This window comes from Limulus polyphemus, unplaced genomic scaffold (genome assembly GCF_000517525.1).
Source record: "Limulus polyphemus unplaced genomic scaffold, Limulus_polyphemus-2.1.2 Scaffold14, whole genome shotgun sequence".
In the NCBI taxonomy this organism is placed as follows: Eukaryota; Metazoa; Arthropoda; class Merostomata; order Xiphosura; family Limulidae; genus Limulus; species Limulus polyphemus.
Genome location: NW_013665624.1, coordinates 145,255 through 163,612, shown reverse-complemented (window position 1 = coordinate 163,612; position 18,358 = coordinate 145,255). Strand labels below are relative to the sequence as shown.

Genomic DNA, 18,358 nt, shown 5'->3' with positions numbered 1-18,358 from the left:
GAGGTTTTGTCATCATCACCATCGTACCTGATGATAACAAAACCTTGTCGAAACGTTGTACATTTGCTGTTATGTTAAACATATATTAAAGTTTTTCTTCATTACCCGTTCAAGCCGTTTCCAACCATTTTTAGTCTCAAAGTGGGTTCCTCGTCATCGAATTTGAAATCCCCAGATTGTTTTAAGTGAGAGTATATCAGCAACTATAAGTTTAAAAAAATACGCTTTTTACAAAAAAAAAAAAACAAAAACAAGCGAATGTAAGATGTTTTTGAAAATCTAGAAGAACACTTAAAACCAAAGTGTTCTTACAACACTTTGTTGGTTTTTAGCACTCACTGTAAGTTAAAATATTTTCACATGAATGTTTTCAGAATAGAACTATTTAAATTTACAACTCTGCAAGATATTCATGAAGTACTTATTTCTGTGCCTAAAGAAATGGTATTTAACAGACCATTCTGTTTTTGTTGAAATTTTGCACGAAGTTACTCGAGTGCTATCTGTGCTAGCAGTTCCTAAGTTACAAGCTACTTCCTTTAAAATTTACAGAAAGAATAAATCGTGAACTTAAACACATAATTAATACTTTGATTGAGTTTAATGGCCTTTTCTTCATTTGTCAATGCTATGTTTCTAATTTGTCTAAGCCTCGTCGAGATTTTGTTTATTGTATTTGTTCCTAATGGGCTTGGAAAGCGAAATCTAAGAAATTTAACATATTTTTGAATTTTAGTTTATAATTGTTTTTATGTATATTTTATACATTGTAAGTTTTACCTGATCTTATATTAACTGAATTATTCCTATTTTTAACAGAGAAGATAATGGTAACTAACTGGGCTGGATTTTCTTATATTTTTGTTAAATGTGATAGGAAGTGGTGGCAGACAAAACAAACATCACAACTACGCCTGCAATAACGAACAATATTGAGTCTTACCACTTTACACAAATGGGTATATAAATTGGTGAAACTCCTGTTGACGAAAGTAGGCTAATATAATGTTCGACAAATATTCGAAACTAGAAAAGTTCTATAGTCGTTTTATAAGATTGGTAATATCTTGTTGTTATTTTCCTTTATGCATGTTTCTCTTGCTAGCGTGCTAGTGAAAGAGCTGACGTTTTCCAAATTAAATCCTGTTCCTTATGTATTGTTAGTTACCACATGCGTACAACATCATTTGTGTAAGGTACTTACTAACAAAATATTTCAATATAATGCTTAATGAGAAAATTAATTGACCATTTCAATTTCAAATAGTATTAATGTTTAAAAATTAATGGTCATTATCTAAATTATTATATAGTCTGAACAACCATACATGCACTTTAGACTTATTAGTTTTATAGTCTCGAAATATCAGTAAGATAGTAAAGCTACGAGGGTTGTCTGAAAATTTCGTGGCCCAGCCTAAAAAAAGCTGGAATGTATGTTTCTTGTGATAAATATTTAGTTTGAATCTTTATATGAGTAACCAACACGTAACATATAACTTAACGAGCTCATTTTGTGTCTTGCGGATATTTGAAGGAAAGAAGCGAGCAGTGTTAAACGTCATGAAGAAGGTCGAATTTCTTGCAGTGATTAAATCCACCAGAACATGTAATCAACATTAGAAAAGTGCAGAGAGCGCTGAGGCATATTCAACAGTGAAAAAGTGGTGTGCTGAGTTTAAGCGTGGTAGACAATGATGCGAAGATGATCCAAGGTCAGGTCGGCTCGTGGCATCGAACAAACCAAAATTGTAGGTAGAGTTCATGATTTGGTTATAAATAATAGAAGAATTACCATTAGGAAGTTAGCAGAGGAAGTGGGAATCGGCAAAGTTACTGCAGCAAGCATTTTGAGTGACAGTTCGGGCATAAGTAAGGTTAGTGGCAGATGGATTTCAAAAATTTTGTCACCTGAGCAAAAATGGATCCGAGTTGTTAAAAACCAATGCCTACTCCAAAGGTTTCAATAGATTCATGACTATGGCCGAAACGTGTGTTCACCATCTATAGCAATAGACAAAAAATGCAATGTTTACAAAGGAAACACTCAAGTTCACCCATCCCAAAGAAGTTTAAGTCCCAACCCTCTACTGACAAGGTCATGGCATCAGTTTTTTGGAATGCCGAGGGCGTTTTACTGGTTAATTATTTGGAAAGTCAAACCGTTATAAGAGATTACCATGCTTAATCAACAATGTCGTCAAGAAATAAAAAAAAAGAGATGATAATTGCTTAAGAAAAGGTGTTCTTTTCCACCAGGACAATGCCCCAACTCACAAATCGAGTGTTACTTGGAACGCTATCAATGATGCTGGCTTCGAATTACTCAATTACACCTCCTCCTCCTCCCCTCTTACTTCCCAGACTTAGATCAAAGTGACATTTTTCTCTTCTCTAACCTTAAAATATTTTTAAAAGGTCGTAGATTTCAGAGTGATGATGATGATGATCTCGTACACATCGTCTAGTCATAGATTAAGAACCTAGAAGAAGAGATCTTTACGAAGGGCACAAAGGTCTTAGAGCACAGCTGGTGCAAGTGTATAGACTCAAGAGGAGAGTATGTTGAAAAATAAAGCATAGTTTGTGAACCAATGTCTCTTTTTCTCTACAGGTCAGACCACTAACTTTTCGGATTCCTCTCGTCTACCACGATAAAAACCAGTTCTTTCCTTAAGGAAAATTTAATAGATGTTTTATAGTTATTCAGTTTGTATTCAGATAAAAGAAAATAAATGGGGTAAGAACTTTTATAATTACTGAGTGATCTTTCGATACAAGTCCATCAACAAACATATTATCTAACAATTTATTAACAATTTTTTGGAAATTACTTTAAGCAAGAAATAATCAACAATTTTACAACATAATATGTGTTTGCAACAATAACATTCTTCGCTAGAAAACTGGCTTATTTTAGATATCAAAATCGTTTATGCTCTGCAAAAAAAAAAGAAGACATAAACTCTTCATCTTTGTTCTTTAGATTCCAAATAAATATAATTTGAATTCCGCTAGTTTTTAATAAACTTTTAATCTTACTACAATAACACAAGACTGATTAAACATAAAATAATTCCTTAAAGATATTTTATTTTGATAGTATAAAATAGGCTAAGATATGTTGATTATATAAAACTTTGAATTCAGATGATATTTTCTCCGGTATAGATAGCGAATACTTTTCACTGCGTTAATTGTGTGTTCAGTAAAGTTAAAGATAAGCTTATTTTACTTTTACTGAACATGATTAAATTAGGATTATAAATTTCCTTAGAATACAGTTATAAATTCTACATAACGACTGATCTGATGTATTTACATCCAATCAGTTAATATAATCTTGTTATATATAAACATCGACTTAAACAATCCCGTAAAAAGTTACATTTTCACAATATCAAAACATAGCAAATAGAACATCTAATTTTTACCAATAAATTTACCGAAACATATATTACAAAACACTTAAAGTTTCCTTATTCAATGTATTTTGAATAATATTTGGTTCCACTGTCTATGGAAGATGTTATTAATACCGTTCCTTAAATCATTCACCTGTTTTAAAAAAAGTATAATAGATACTGTGATTAAGTTTTGCTTTACTTATTGGGGCGGCCAACAGATCTGGTTAATTTCATTGTGTAATATTATTAAAATTAGTAAAATACAATGCCAGTGGAACGATATAAACTGTCTGGGTAAGATTTCTGATATAAAGTTACACATTTTGTAACGATCATTCAGAGCTATAATAAACTATGAACCTTCCAAAACAAACACTAGGTATGGCCGTCTCTTCAATCGTTATGTAAATCTCAGAATACAGACAACCAAATATACTAACCTATATGGTTCATCATCAACAAATGCCAAAATATATAGGATGATAAGCAAAAAAATTGTCTTTTTTGTATTTCTGTCACTACCATGACAGCACGAGTCTCAATACTTACTCGTAGAAATGCAACAATCGAATATTGTTTATCGACGAATAGTATTCCTGTCTAGGAAGGCGCTGATTTGTTTGTAGAAAATTGGAATTTCAAATAAACTGGTCAGAAAAAAATCATAAGTATTCTACTATATCACATTTGATTGAGGGGAAAGACGAATATAGGGGCGCGTTGTTATCATTGGTGCCTGTCCTCTGGCGGGCGTGATTAGTTATGAGCCTATTGAAGTATGGAAACGATGGACCAAACGTTTGGGAATCGATTCGACATTCTTGGATGACAGAAACATCTGCCTCATCTCTTGTAAAACTTTGAGGTACTGCCTCTGACCGTAAGGTTCCGAGGCTTTTCGTTCGTCGACGAATTCTTACTCTAAATGGTCGACAGGAATCGCTTTCTGGAATAAAGTGAAAGAAACAGATTATCACAGTACATACATAAACTATTATAACTGAACTGTATACTGTGCTATAAGTTTTTTTATGATAAATCTGTTTGTAATTTAGCTTAAGATTTTGATTAATAAAGTATATACGGGAACTATTAAACAAACAAAAAACAACAACAGTAAAACAAATACGATCTTCGTTAATAGTAATAATAAAACACGAAACTAGTATTCGTTTTAGAACAAAATCTATCACCCACACAAGTTTTATCGGTTGTACATAGTAAAAATTTAATTTTATTGACAATGTTTGACCAGGTTTACCTGGCATCATCAGGCGGCATACACGAACTGAGGCTAACAGAATTTAATTTAAAAAAAAATCACATGATAATCCCTAACAATGGTAATCTACAAGCATTACGAGTAAAAATTGCAGGCAATAAAGTAATTAATCAATGATCTGTCAAATTTAGGTATAATAAATAAATACATTTTTTATACCTGATTCTAAGTACTGAAATTCGTTCTATATACACGAGAGAAGAGAATGATTAAATATATATATAAATGAACATATTTGATTAATTATTTTATTGTCTGCAATTTCTTAGTCGTATGCTTTTAGATTACCTTTGTTAGAGACTATCATGTGATTTTTTTTAAAATTAAATTCTGTTAGCCTCAGTTCTTGTATCTCGCCTGATGATGCCAGGTAAACCTGGAAAAGCCCGGCATGGCCAGGTGGTTAGGGCACTCGACTCGCAATCTGCAGGTCGCGGGTTCGAATCCCAGTCACACCAAATACGCTCGCCCTTTCAGCCGTGGGGGCGTTATAATGTGACGGTCAATTCCACTATTCGTTGGTAAAAGAGTAGCCCAAGAGTTGGCGGTGGGTGGTGATGACTAGCTGCCTTCCCTCTATTCTTACACTGCTAAATTAGCGCAGATAGCCCTCGTGCAGCTTTGTGCGAAATTTAAAAAAAACAAACCTGGTAAAACATTGTCAAAAAAATTAAAGTTTTACTATGTACAACCGATAAAAATGTATGTGAATTTTAAAAACGTAGTTATTTCTATTATTTAATAAACGTTATCATCATTTTAGTCTTTTTAAAGAGAAAATGCTTTATATATAAAAATTGTAAAACGCACATAAAAGTAATTGACCCTGAAAAGTTTTTTAAAAGGCACTTCAGTTATCTCCTAAAATAAATTAAAAATCACTTTTGAAGCTTCAGTATTCGAAGAAAAACTTTGGGTTGTGTGATGTCTACCTTCACATAGATTTACGTCTTCGCTCCCATCTGTGTCTTCTTCAAGCGACGAAAAAACACTTTTTGTTTGAGCCCTCTTGTGGTACATAGCGTTATCATAAGATACATCATCTGATTTCGTGGGTGCGTATTTGAAATGGACAGGAAAATCATTATGTGAATCGGCAGATTCACTGCCACTTTCCGAGTCCATGAATCTAACGATTTGACTAAATTCGTCCACAAGGGTTAACGGATGAAGTTGAACGAAGGAAGAAGTCCCGACGTCTAAGGTTTCTTGATGTTCTATATATAACACTTCTGCATCAGGACTGGACCCTGTTCTGCTGCTTGTAGAAATGTTTTGAACACCAGTGGGAACCAGAGCTAATTTTAACGATACCGAAGACAATCTCCTGAAAGGTAATTCAGAAAAAGTTATAATTTTTCCTGGTAATTTTTTTAACATTTTCTGCCCCCCCCCAGTGGCACAGTGGTATGTCTGCGGACTTACAAAGCTAGAAACCGGGTTTAGATACCCGTGGTGGGCAGAGCACAGATAGCCCATTGTGTAGCTTTGTGGTTAACTTCAAACAAACAAACACACAACAAAAACTTTATTATGCCTTTGTGCATCCCTTAATGAGAACAATACGTGACAAGAAATGAAAGAATTAGAACTAAGGTTTAAAAATAATTGAATTCATTATTTAGCGGGGTTCAAATTTTACATGAAACTTACCGGAAATATACTTATAGAGACGGATGGGTTGTCCAGACCTGTTTTCAGTGTATAATGTTTGTTTGAAGTTAAGCACAAAGCTACACAATGGGCTATATGTGCTCTTTCCACCACGGGTATCGAAACCTGGTTCCTGGAGTTGTAAGTCCGCAGACATACCGCTGTGCCACTGGGGAGGGACCCTTTTTAGTGTAAGAAAGATATTTATGCTAAAAATGGGCTCCATTTAATCCTGTAAGGGAACTAGACGTTTCTGGAAGCTCTAAATAATTTCGTTAAAGGTAGTTTAAACTAAATCTGCTCAGTGTTGAGTGTGCTTGGGAAACTAGGAATAAAGAAAATGATAGAATAGAGAAGATTTATAGGATAACAAGTTAAATATTAGTTTTAAAGATAAATGTAGTTTACAATATACACTTTTAAATGTTAGAAATATTAGGAATATTGTTAGAAATATTGTTCGAAATGTTAGAAATATTGTTAGAAATATTAGAAATATTGTTCGAAATGTTAGAAATATTGTTAGAAATATTAGAAATATTGTTAGAAATATTAGAAATATTGTTAGAAATAATAGAAATATTAGGAATATTGTTAAAAATGATAGAAATATTGTTAGAAATGTTAGGAATATTGTTAGAAATAATCGAAATATTAGGAATATTGTTAGAAATAATAGAAATGATAGAAATATTGTTAGAAATGATAGAAATATTAGGAATATTGTTAGAAATAATAGAAATATTAGGAATATTGTTAGAAAAGCTAGAAATATTAGGAGTATTGTTAAAACTGTTGTTAGAAATGTTAGAAATATTGTTAGAAATGATAGAAATATTAGGAATATTGTTAGAAATGATAGAAATATTGTTAGAAAAGCTAGAAATATTGTTAGAAATATTAGGAATATTGTTAGAAATGTTGTTGAAATGTTAGAAATATTAGGAATATTGTTAGAAATGTTAGAAATATTGTGAGAAATGTTAAAAATGTTGTTAGGAATGTTGTTAGAAATGTTAGAATTATTGTTAGAAAAGCTAGAAATATTAGGAATATTGTTAGAAATGACAGAAATATTGTTAGAAATGATAGAAATATTGTTAGAAAAGTTAGAAATATTGTTAGAAATGTTAGAATTATTGTGAGAAATGTTTAAGATGTTGTTAGGAATGTTGTTAGAAATATTAGGAATATTGTTAGAATTGCTAAAAATAATGTTAGAAATGTTAAAAATGTTGTTAGGAATGTTGTTAGAAATATTGTTAGAAATATTAGGAATATTGTTAGAAATGTTGTTGAAATGTTATGAATGTTGTTAGAAATATTAGGAATATTGTTAGAAATGTTAGAAATATTGTGAGAAATGTTAAAAATGTTGTTATAAATGTTAAAAATGTTGTTAGGAATGTTGTTATAAATGTTAGAAATATTGTTAGAAATGCTAGAAATATTGTTGGAAATGTTAGAAGTCTTAGAAATAATGTTGGAAATGTTAGAAATAAAGTGGATAATTCAGGGCTGAAGTTGAAATGGAAGAGTACGATATAATGGAAAATGTTGAAACATGATTAGGTTTTAAGAATATTGACATTATTTTGCAATTCTTGGTTATAAGATATTTAATAGTTATAGACTTTATAAAGAGGAGATGGAGTGACATTCATTACCTATGACTTAGTTGCAGACTACTGGAACTAAAAAACATAAAAAATAGCAGGCTAGATGTTGAATTTATATGGATTATAATCAGGGGTTTCAAGGGTATAAAATATTTAGTTAGCAGTTATCATAGGTCACATAATCAGACAAATGATGTCAATGATAAATTGTTTAATGAGATCATGGTTATTACAAAAGTGGGTACTGATGCTCTAAACATAATAATAATTGGAACTTTAATCTTAGTCACATTAATTTGGTTGATATGGAGTCAAGAAGAGGGAAAGAAAAGTTTCTTGAAGTGATTTGGGATGATTTTCCAAACCAAATGAGGATGTGATTACAACCAAACGCATTTTGACACAACTCAAGGATGAAATCAAGACAATTAAAAGTTTAATTGAGAGAGAGAATTTGAACCTTTTCCCTTCTATTATTATTATTTCCACCAGATTCTATGTTCTACCCATACTGCATAAAGAGGGTTTGCCCTTTAGACTGGTTGTATCTTGCAGCAATAGCCTGACCTGTCCATTGGTCTAATACTTAATGAACAGACTATAATTGCTTGTGGATTTAAATAAACATACTGCATAAAACTCCATAAGGTATTGTTACCAGGTTAACAAACAAAAAGTATAAGAAAAACGTATGGTATCCTTCGACATAGAAAAAAACGTATTTACCAAGGTTCCTATAGATAGAAGCCTAAACCATAGCCTAAAAGATTAAATGAAATTTCTACCCCGTGAATTGTCCGAAAGAAACTTATATACCCAATTATAGTATGTGTGGCAGCAATTCGTATTTCCAGTTTAATAGAGAATTTGTAAAACAAAATCACAGCTTCAGCATATGTAATACTTTCTTCTTTGTGATATCTTCTGGAATGACTTTTATTTATATGCACAATATGTTGATGCCACGTTCACCTTACTTTCTGATGATAACAATTGCTTTAAACAGTTTCTTGAAAACTTAAACTCAGTTCATTCAGACATAGAATTTCACTTATGAACTAAAATGTAGCGACTGTTTCTCACTTTTCTAGTTACTCGATACTCCAGTTAAGCACAGGCGTCTATCAGAAACCAGATAGTGTGAACCAGACAACTGCAGATGGATTAAAAGTTGGTCCCTGTTTAACGATATCCTAATACCCCTTGATATCAAATCACATAAGTGCTGCTTTGAAACAGAATAAAATTTAAACCAGCTCACACGCGAGGGAAGAAACCTTCACTTGAATTTAGAAAGGGAAATATATGATAGAATCTCAGTACAGAAATGTAACTTATTCCATTCATCGTTCTTTTAATCGTGCTTATATTAGTCAAACTATAATATATCTTTCAATTAAAGGTACATGAACGTTACCGTCGTCAGTAGGTTTGGTTTGTTTTGAATTTCGTGCAAAGCTACACAAGGGCTCTTTGCGCTAGCCGTCTCTAATTTAGAAATGAAAGACTAGATGGAAAGCAGCTAGTCAACACCACCCACCGCCAACTTTTGGGCTACTCTTTTACCAACGCCTCTTTTACCAACATTATAACGCCCCCACGGTTGAAAGGGTGAGCATATTTGGTGGGACGAGGATTCAAACTCGCGACCCTCAGATTGTGAATCGAGCGCCCTAACCACCTGGCTATCGTCAGAAGGAAGCTAAAAATTTGGCATTATTTTCACATATTTACTCACCCCAGTACAAAATTAGTTTTGAACAATAAACAATCCTGCAGAACCCAAATTTTTCCATTCACGCAGTACCAGAGAATCGATAGAGATATTCAAAAATAGAGAAGACATTCTCCATAATGAAATTGAATTTGAACTCTCTATCTCGATTTCTTTATTTTTTATTTCGAATTAATTATTGCACTCTACTACCGTTAGTGAACCTTGACCCTTCTGGTGCCGTTTCGGTTTTAATTTGTCCCTTCAGAATAAACATTGGGTCAGAAACCAGTGCTCTGGCCTTTGCTTTTCTTTATTCAAATTAATATTTCTAATTATCACAATTAGTATATTATTAAAGTTTTCTGGTAACGTTAAACTTCTACGCACTTCTAGTTGTATTGTAAATGTTTATGTGCTACAGTGACTTAGATCAATTGATGAGTTGGACACATACTTGGAAAATGATCTATAATTATAGTAAGTACAAAGTAATGTACATGAGTTATGATAATTTGGATGACACGTGCAATGTGGATGGGAACCTACTCAAAAGTGTGATAGATAAAAGGAATATTGACATTTTTGTTGATAAGTCGCTCATGCAAGCAAGGCAGTGCTCTGTTGCTAGTAATAAAGCTAATAAACGTTTAATAAAGCTAGTAAACGTTTAGGATGTATTTATAACCATAATGATTATAAGTAAAAAGAGGTAATTTGTTCTTTATACAAAGCACTAGTTGGGCTTCACTTAGAATGTTGTGCACAATTTTGATTCATTATAAAAAAAAGATTATTGATTTATCAGGAATAGTTAAGAGGACTTCTACTAGGATAGTTATTTTTTCTTTAGAAAAGAAGATAACGAGATGACCTTACAATAAATTTACAAGATTTTTCAGAGAATCAATATGATAAAAGCCTCTGGTTTCTTTGTGAGGTATTCTGAATACAGTATGACGAGAAGGTTCAAATTTACAACTTTGAAAAGTGAAGGTTGGCTCCATTTAAGCTTGTAATGAACTTACGGAATAATTTGCCGTCAAAAGTAATGGAAGTTGAAAACTTGGAATGGTTTAAGAAGGGAAATCGATTATTTCCTGAAAAATAAAGAACGTATTTTAGTTTTTAGTTTCTTTCAGATGTTGTTATGCAGGTACATCTTAAAGGAACAAATAATTCCTTTTCCGTATATGATGTTATTTGTCTTCATATTGTCAGTATTTTTACCTTTTTTTTATCACTTATTGCAGTTACGATGATTTTTAAGCTGAATCTTATAAAGAATAATACCTAAGAGGATGGTATTCCTCTAGAGATGTATTTAGTTCTTCAGGAGACGGAGACCTGGATACCATGGAGATGTCTCTGTTTTGACAAAGAACTGGAACTACAACTGCAGAAAATTTTAGTAAAACATATTTTAACTCATTATTACAGAATAATGGAATACTAACATTTTAAGACACACTTGACACGATCAGTTTAAATTTTATAGAAAATTGTCCTGAATAAAAGATATCGTTTATTTTTTCATAAATAATATGCCATAAATTTCGAATCAAAGAAAATGTGAAATAAGTTCATCTGTTTTATATAGCTGACCATGGTTAAATGAATTATGTCACATAATTGAATAGCAAAGTTTTATAAGAGCATCATCTTTTTTTGGCGTTAAAGTTTTGAGAAGACAAACATTAAATGTAATAGCTTTGTATTTAATAGCCCACGAAGTTGCTGGAAACTGAAAAAAAAACTCAGTTTATCTCCAAAGGATAATAGAAACGACTACTGATAACAACAAAGTTTAAATAACCAGAAGAAACCATATTTGATTGAAACAAGAATGAATTATCAATAGTTCTAAAATCTGTCAAGAGGTGGAGTTATGAGCTAAAACTTTGAAAAGCAAAAAAATAAACAAACAAACTCAGAGCCATTCTATGAGCCGCTATGCTGCGGCTAAAAATTAAACATTATATCAATAGCAGTTGCATGATAAGGATTAAGAAAGCCCAAAAAAGTACAATACATTACTAGGATGAACTTATTTCCAATATGTATATATATACGCACGTCACTATAAAAGTTCAGCAATTGATATGACTGCTCCAAATTATATATAGTTATAACATCATCATTATATTTTTAAAACAAGTTACTAGATAGTGCAAAAGAAAGAAAATTGTCCAGAACTAATCTTTAAACGGAGCAATAAGACTTGGATTATATTCTTTAATGTTACGGTTTGTATACCTTATTATGATATGTAATTTTTATATTATGTCAATGATATACGAACGTAATATCAATAATTTGTGATTCTTGTATTATGCTAATAATAAACAAACATAAGATCAGTAACTTGTGACTTGTTAAAATAAATAATAATGGAAGTATTTCTACATCTTTCTATTAGAAACATCCAGTCTTCATGCCGCAACGTGAAATATAATGTCACACATTTTCACAAAAACTAGCAGCTTTTCATAGTTATAAAGACAAAGCAATTAAAATTTCGACCGTACTCAACAGTAAGTTTGAGGGCTTATAACGCTAAAAATCGGGTTTTGAGACCTGCGGTTGGCAAAGCACATATAGCCCGTTGTTTAACTTTGGGTCTAACAACACTTATCCACGATGTAGACTAATGTCATACAGGGATGGGTGCGTTATATGAAAGGTGTTTTGCATAAACAAATCAGCAAGTCATGTGAAGTTGTGTTGGAACGCCACGTATCAGAACAGCATTGTAACATTATTTGGTGTTTCGTAGATAATGTGAGGTCACTGAAAATTAATAGGTTTAGGGAGGATTTTTTGAAAGCCCTTTACACTGTAAAGTATTCGAATGCTCCAATCACAAATTTTCAGATCGGGATCTGTAATTTTCAAGACTGAAGTATTCACTGTACTTTATCATACTGAGAAAAAAAAAAGACAAATGGATCAAATTGGGAGACCAGGACCACCCAGAAGGAGATCTGAAACAAATCATAGCCCAGCCTTGGTAAACAAAGTGCAACGTCTTGTAACAGGTGAAAATCCACGAACACAAATGTCAATGGTAAAAGCAGTTCGCGTGATCCAAGCAACATTCCGCAACATAATCAACAAGGATCTCCACCTAGAAACGAAACTAATAGGGTATGGGTTCACACCTAAATTTGGCTTCTAGACATGCCTCTCCTTCAACCATCGTATACCTCTAGCAGCTGGAGAATTAAGCGTGTATTTATGCTATTCATTACGAAGACATTTATTGTTCAAGTCGACGGATTTCTGAGCGATCAATCTGTTGAAACTGGTGTTGTAAAACGTTATCTTCCTACACTAAATGGAATACGAAAAGCTTGCAGAGTTTATTGGTGTGCTTTGGACATCAGAGCCTTATGACGGAGCCTTTTGCTATGGAAACATCGCTGCACGGTTATTAACAAGAAGCACGGTCGTGATATAGAGCATGACCGGATGTGGCAACATAGACTGTAAAGATGTAGTGAGGTTATAAAATCATTTTAATATATAGTAATCAATCACTGGTATATACGAAACAAATCTAAATACAGCACTAATCTTATCCTTTGCATATATTAGACATAACTGACCACATTAAATTTATTTACGAGGTCATATTTATGTTTGGCGTACTTAATTAAATACAATAAACTTATCCACGATATCGAATTTTTCTGAAGTGATATTTCAGGTCGAGCAGGATTCTCTTCCACTTAAACTTCTAATAAAACTTGCAATAGACGAGTTCTGAGCTTTACAAACCGACTTTCATAACTCAAGCCCTTATTAACAATTGAAGCTCAAACTGAAATGTGTGTCATTCAAGACGCTTTATATCTTAGAGAAAGTTTGAATTTCACGGTGCGAAATGCCACTGTTCAAACGTCTATTATTTGTCCAAGACGTACGCTAATATTTATTTGGCGAATAACTAAGGTTCACAAACCTTGGATGTCCTCACAGTTTCCATCAGCCGTCGACGAAGAGTTTTCAGGGACTGGTGACGTCAGACTATGGGTAACTATGATTAAAGGTTCATCCATTTCCTTTAAACGTGCCATTAGAGCTTGTAGTTCGAGAGTTTTCTGCAAGGAAATAATGTCAAACTTATTCATATTTGATAATTACATTCAGTTCTATAGCCCTAGTCTGGAGTAGTGGTGTTTTCGGCATTTCTGTAAACACATGTGATGGAAAAAATATTAAACTCTTTGCTTACGTTCTTTTCAAGACAAAATTTATTGTATATTTCCCGTGCCAGAAAAAAGACAAATAACATCTTCTGATATATATATATGTATCAGAAGATGTTATTATATATATATAATTAGTAATATAAGGAATAGTAACATTATTTCATCATTTGTATGAGGATGAAATTTCAACACTTCATAACAATGAAGAATTATAAATATTTGCATTTGTGACAAGTTGGATTAAAAAGACTAATTATTTTTTATATATTTTAGCTTCAGTTATAATAAGTTAAATTAAAGAAAGAACATAGATTAATTTTTTAATTAACAAACTAAGATCGCACCAAAATTATTAAATGCAGTTTAATTAATCACAATTTAATATACTTATAGTTACACACTGTTAAAGAGCCAAGAAAACTTAAGAATTTAGTAAACGTTGTTTTAATTTTAACGTTCTCCTGGGTTTACTTTCCATAGTTTTGTACTCTGTTGATAGCAATACTTTTTGCCTGTAATTCATGTGATCTCTAACGACAAAATATGTTTGTAATATTGCTAAAGTACTGTTAACATAGATTCAGTGGGATTCGAGTCCAGAACTTTGCTTGGTAGACAAATACTTTAACCAACTAGATACCGTTACTCGAATACCAAACCAATCAGTTTTCACTCCACTGGTTATAAAAGGCAAAATTTGGCACAAAACTTGAGCTATGCCAATAGATTTATTGCTACAATGATCAGAGCAGATATAACAAAGTTATTGTTTCTTTGTGAATTTCTTGTAAAACTACTCGCAGACTATCTGCGCTAGTGTTCGTAATGTTGAAGTTATAGACTAAAGGGAAAGGAACTAGTCAACACCACCTACCGCTAACTCTTGGGCTACTATTTACTAATGAATAGTGGTATTTGACCGTCACATTATAGCGCTCTTATAGCTTAAAGAGGGAACACGTTCGAGGATTGGATTCGATCCGCAACCCGCAAATTGAGTCGAGTGCCCTAATCACTAGGCCATGTCAGGTTATTGTCTCTGTACATAAGAAAACGATAAAGTGACGTTTTATCAATGGTGATTTTGTGAGTTTTTTTTGTGCGGGAGAGAAAATTAGATCATTTTTTGCCAATGGGAATAATGAATACATTTTAGTTAAATAAATGAGTTCGTGTTGTTGAAAAGTGAACAAAGGTTAAAGTCACATAAAAAGAAATCGGAACTAAAAAAATCCAAGCAAGGTACAATCACTTCTAACATTGAGGTTCGGATTCACTCCAGCTTTTGTTTGTCACTTAACATCGACGTTGAAAAGTAGAACCCCGTATTATATTTGGTATCTCTCCATTTCTTTTGAATAAGTAAAATAGATACCACTGGAATATCTTGGAAATAATTTATATTTCAAACTCTAACTTATAGCATAACGCTTTCTTCAAATTTACCTATGTAAGATATATGATCACGTTTTTATGCATAAATTTAATTTTAAAACATGAGAAAGGGTTAAGCGAAAGTGTTTGATAACAAATTAGTTTATGTGAAGCTTGCAGTCGTTACTGCTTTACATGAGTAAGGTATCTTACAAGAAGTATGCACAAATACCTTAATTAAACGTATACGTTAAGCGTTATAAAGCTATAAATGTCTCATATACGGTTAAGTGTATGCGTGAGTGTGTTTATAAATCATCGTGGTCAGCAGATTTTCATAACGTAACTCTTCTTAAACCAGAGAAAACAAACAAACTACAAAGTTAAAAGTACTGATGTGTTACTCCTTACCTCCTCCAACATTTGTCTATAACGATAGTTTTCATCATGAAGAAGTTTGATTTGGCTATGGAATTCAAAGTCTTCCGAGTCTCTGTGGGACTTTTTGAAGGGTTTCAGTGTAGCTCGCACACGCCTATTTTCTGCTTTGGGCATTCTTTTAAGTTCAATAAGCTACATAAAAATAATACAATAAATATCTGATGTATTATTCCTTATAACCATCAGAAGCGTTAATTTGAATTGCAATTTCAAATGCAATATACACTCAATAGAAACAACGCATTAAAACACTCTTTATTTAATAAAGTTTGGAGACGTCATCAAATTTGAACTCTCTTCATTTATAACTGAATAAAATGAAAGTAACGTTAATCTAATATTTCTATAAAATACATGTGCAATAAAACATTAAAACAATACAGGATCAACTGCATTTTTTCATGTGGCTAAATAATTTGGTTTTGTGAAGTTTAGTAATTTGAGATATTAAAATGTAGAATAATAGGGAGGCTGAATGCAGCTACAGATGGATAAATAGGTAAATAGATCGACTTGTGTTATCGGCGAAAAGACTTAAAAAGGAAAAGATGAACTGATGACTCAGATGCAACAGTTGATAAATACATTGAAAGCTGAGATACTAAGGAAAACATAATCTGTAATAAAAGTAAATGATATATACATATAAACAAGAGAGAATATTGAAGATGATTTTACACAATTAACTCTATGAATTATATAGACCACTGAGTTTTGTGGAGCGTAAAAAGAAAAGAACAAACATGTATACATAATATAAAGATTAATCGGCAAGATGCCCTAACTAAGGAAAAAGTGGGCTTCAAGAAGTGTAGCAGGAGAGAGAAAGACATAGGCTTTGCTCTCACCAATCTCACCTTGGGCACGAATACCAGACACAAAGTGGTAGTAGAACAAAATATTATGAAGATGGAAATTATGATAAAAGCAGCATCCTGCTGTTCTCTGAGCACGAAGGAAATAGCTGCTCCGACGACACACATAATGACCACGTTGTATACACTCATACCAATATACTTGGAATCGTTAAGAGCGGGAATACTCACGTGCCGAGTTTCCCACGCCAAGAAACAGCCAAAAGCCTACAAACAAATATGAAAATACTATAATAAAATCTTAAGAAAATGCTTCACAAATAGAACTGTAGTACTATAAGTTTTGTTTACATTTGTAGAATGTGTTGAAACAACCATTAGCAAAACGGCAATTCCGGTTTTTAAACCGAATGATTATATTTTGGATATGAATTTAATTTCGCTGAAACAGTATATAGTTGTGTCAAGATGTTTTCAAACAAATAAATATGTTTCTGCTTTTTACACGTATTCAACAGAAACAGTGAAGCTGCTCATATATTTCTTAGAAGACATTAAAGATTACGACAATAAGTGTTTCCATGTCATATCTACTTACCATAAGTAGTCCTTTATAGGCGTAAACAGATCCAAGAAAAATTGTCATCTTCTGACTTTTACAAAACTCCATTTCTGGAATAATTACATAGTCTTCGTATTCAGAAGATGGCTGGAAAATAATAATATCGAAATTACCAAATGCGATTGATAAAATGATACAAATTAGAAATGTTTAAAAATCTAATAACTTCTTATTATTGTTGGTTTAAAATAAAATAAATAAAAACTACATAATAAAAGCATAAATACCAGTTTCGTATTTTCAAGAATTATCTTCAGTTTCTAAAGTAAGACTTTCTAATAAGACATACTTAACAACGGTTTATTAGGCTACTTAACAAATGTTCATTAGGCTAGTTAACAATTGTTTATTAGGCTACTTAATAACTGTTTATTAGGCTACTTAACAAAGATTTATTAGGCTAAATATAATTTTTTACCTAAAACAAGTGAATAAATTTGTATATAATGATATTCTTTCCGGGGTTTAAAAGCCTACAAACACATTTGGGTAAATGGTAGTTCTACGTTATTAAAAGCACTTTATATCCAGTGAAGGGAAGAGGAACTCGTTTATTAAATAACATTAGATAAATGTTCTTCTGATTCAGAACATTCTTGTACGGTTTCACTCAATATCTTTGTCACACATATACAGCAAAGTGGAACGTTACATTGCAGTTTTTCAAGAGCAATAATGAATGATAAAATGAGATTTACATGTGAACCTTCAAGTCAGAAAAAGCAAAGTAACAGGTCCACGAAGTCCATAAAGTTTTCAAAATATTTCACTTTTTGAAATGATTTAGTGAAAGTATTTCATATCCCTTATTTCTTTATTAGTGTCAGAATATAGTACAAACAATTTTCATATATTTTAGATATATGCAAACGGACCTCGTCAGGATTCACTCTGCTACTGAAAGTAATAATGAAGTTATTTTCTTTATAATCGAGAACGACTTCATAACAATGTCGTACTTGGGGGTATATTATATGGAAATCTAACAGAACCATTCAATGTCGTACTTGGGAGCATATTATATGGAAATCTAAGAGAACCATTCAATGTCGTACTTGAGGCATATTATATGGAAATCTAAGGGGAACCATTCAATGTCGTACTTGGGAGCATATTACATGGAAATCTAAGAGACCCATTCAATGTCGTACTTGGGGCATATTATATGGAAATTTAAGAGAACCATTCAATGTCGTACTTGGAGGCATATTATATGG

At 32.2% G+C, this 18,358-nt stretch overlaps 1 protein-coding gene across 1 annotated transcript in view; it reads right to left on the bottom strand.

Moving 5' to 3' along the window:
- Positions 1–2,918: 2,918 nt before the first annotated feature.
- Positions 2,919–18,358, bottom strand: part of LOC106456997 (gamma-aminobutyric acid type B receptor subunit 2-like) — a gene marked incomplete at its 5' end in the record, with an annotated part of 83,939 nt that continues 68,499 nt past the window's right edge. The window contains 7 exons of the mRNA XM_022383005.1: positions 2,919–4,353; positions 5,622–6,016; positions 10,969–11,071; positions 13,640–13,778; positions 15,675–15,836; positions 16,562–16,786; positions 17,118–17,228. Of these exons, the coding sequence (XP_022238713.1) occupies positions 4,070–4,353; positions 5,622–6,016; positions 10,969–11,071; positions 13,640–13,778; positions 15,675–15,836; positions 16,562–16,786; positions 17,118–17,228 (1,419 nt within the window). The remainder of the gene's footprint in view (positions 4,354–5,621; positions 6,017–10,968; positions 11,072–13,639; positions 13,779–15,674; positions 15,837–16,561; positions 16,787–17,117; positions 17,229–18,358) is intronic.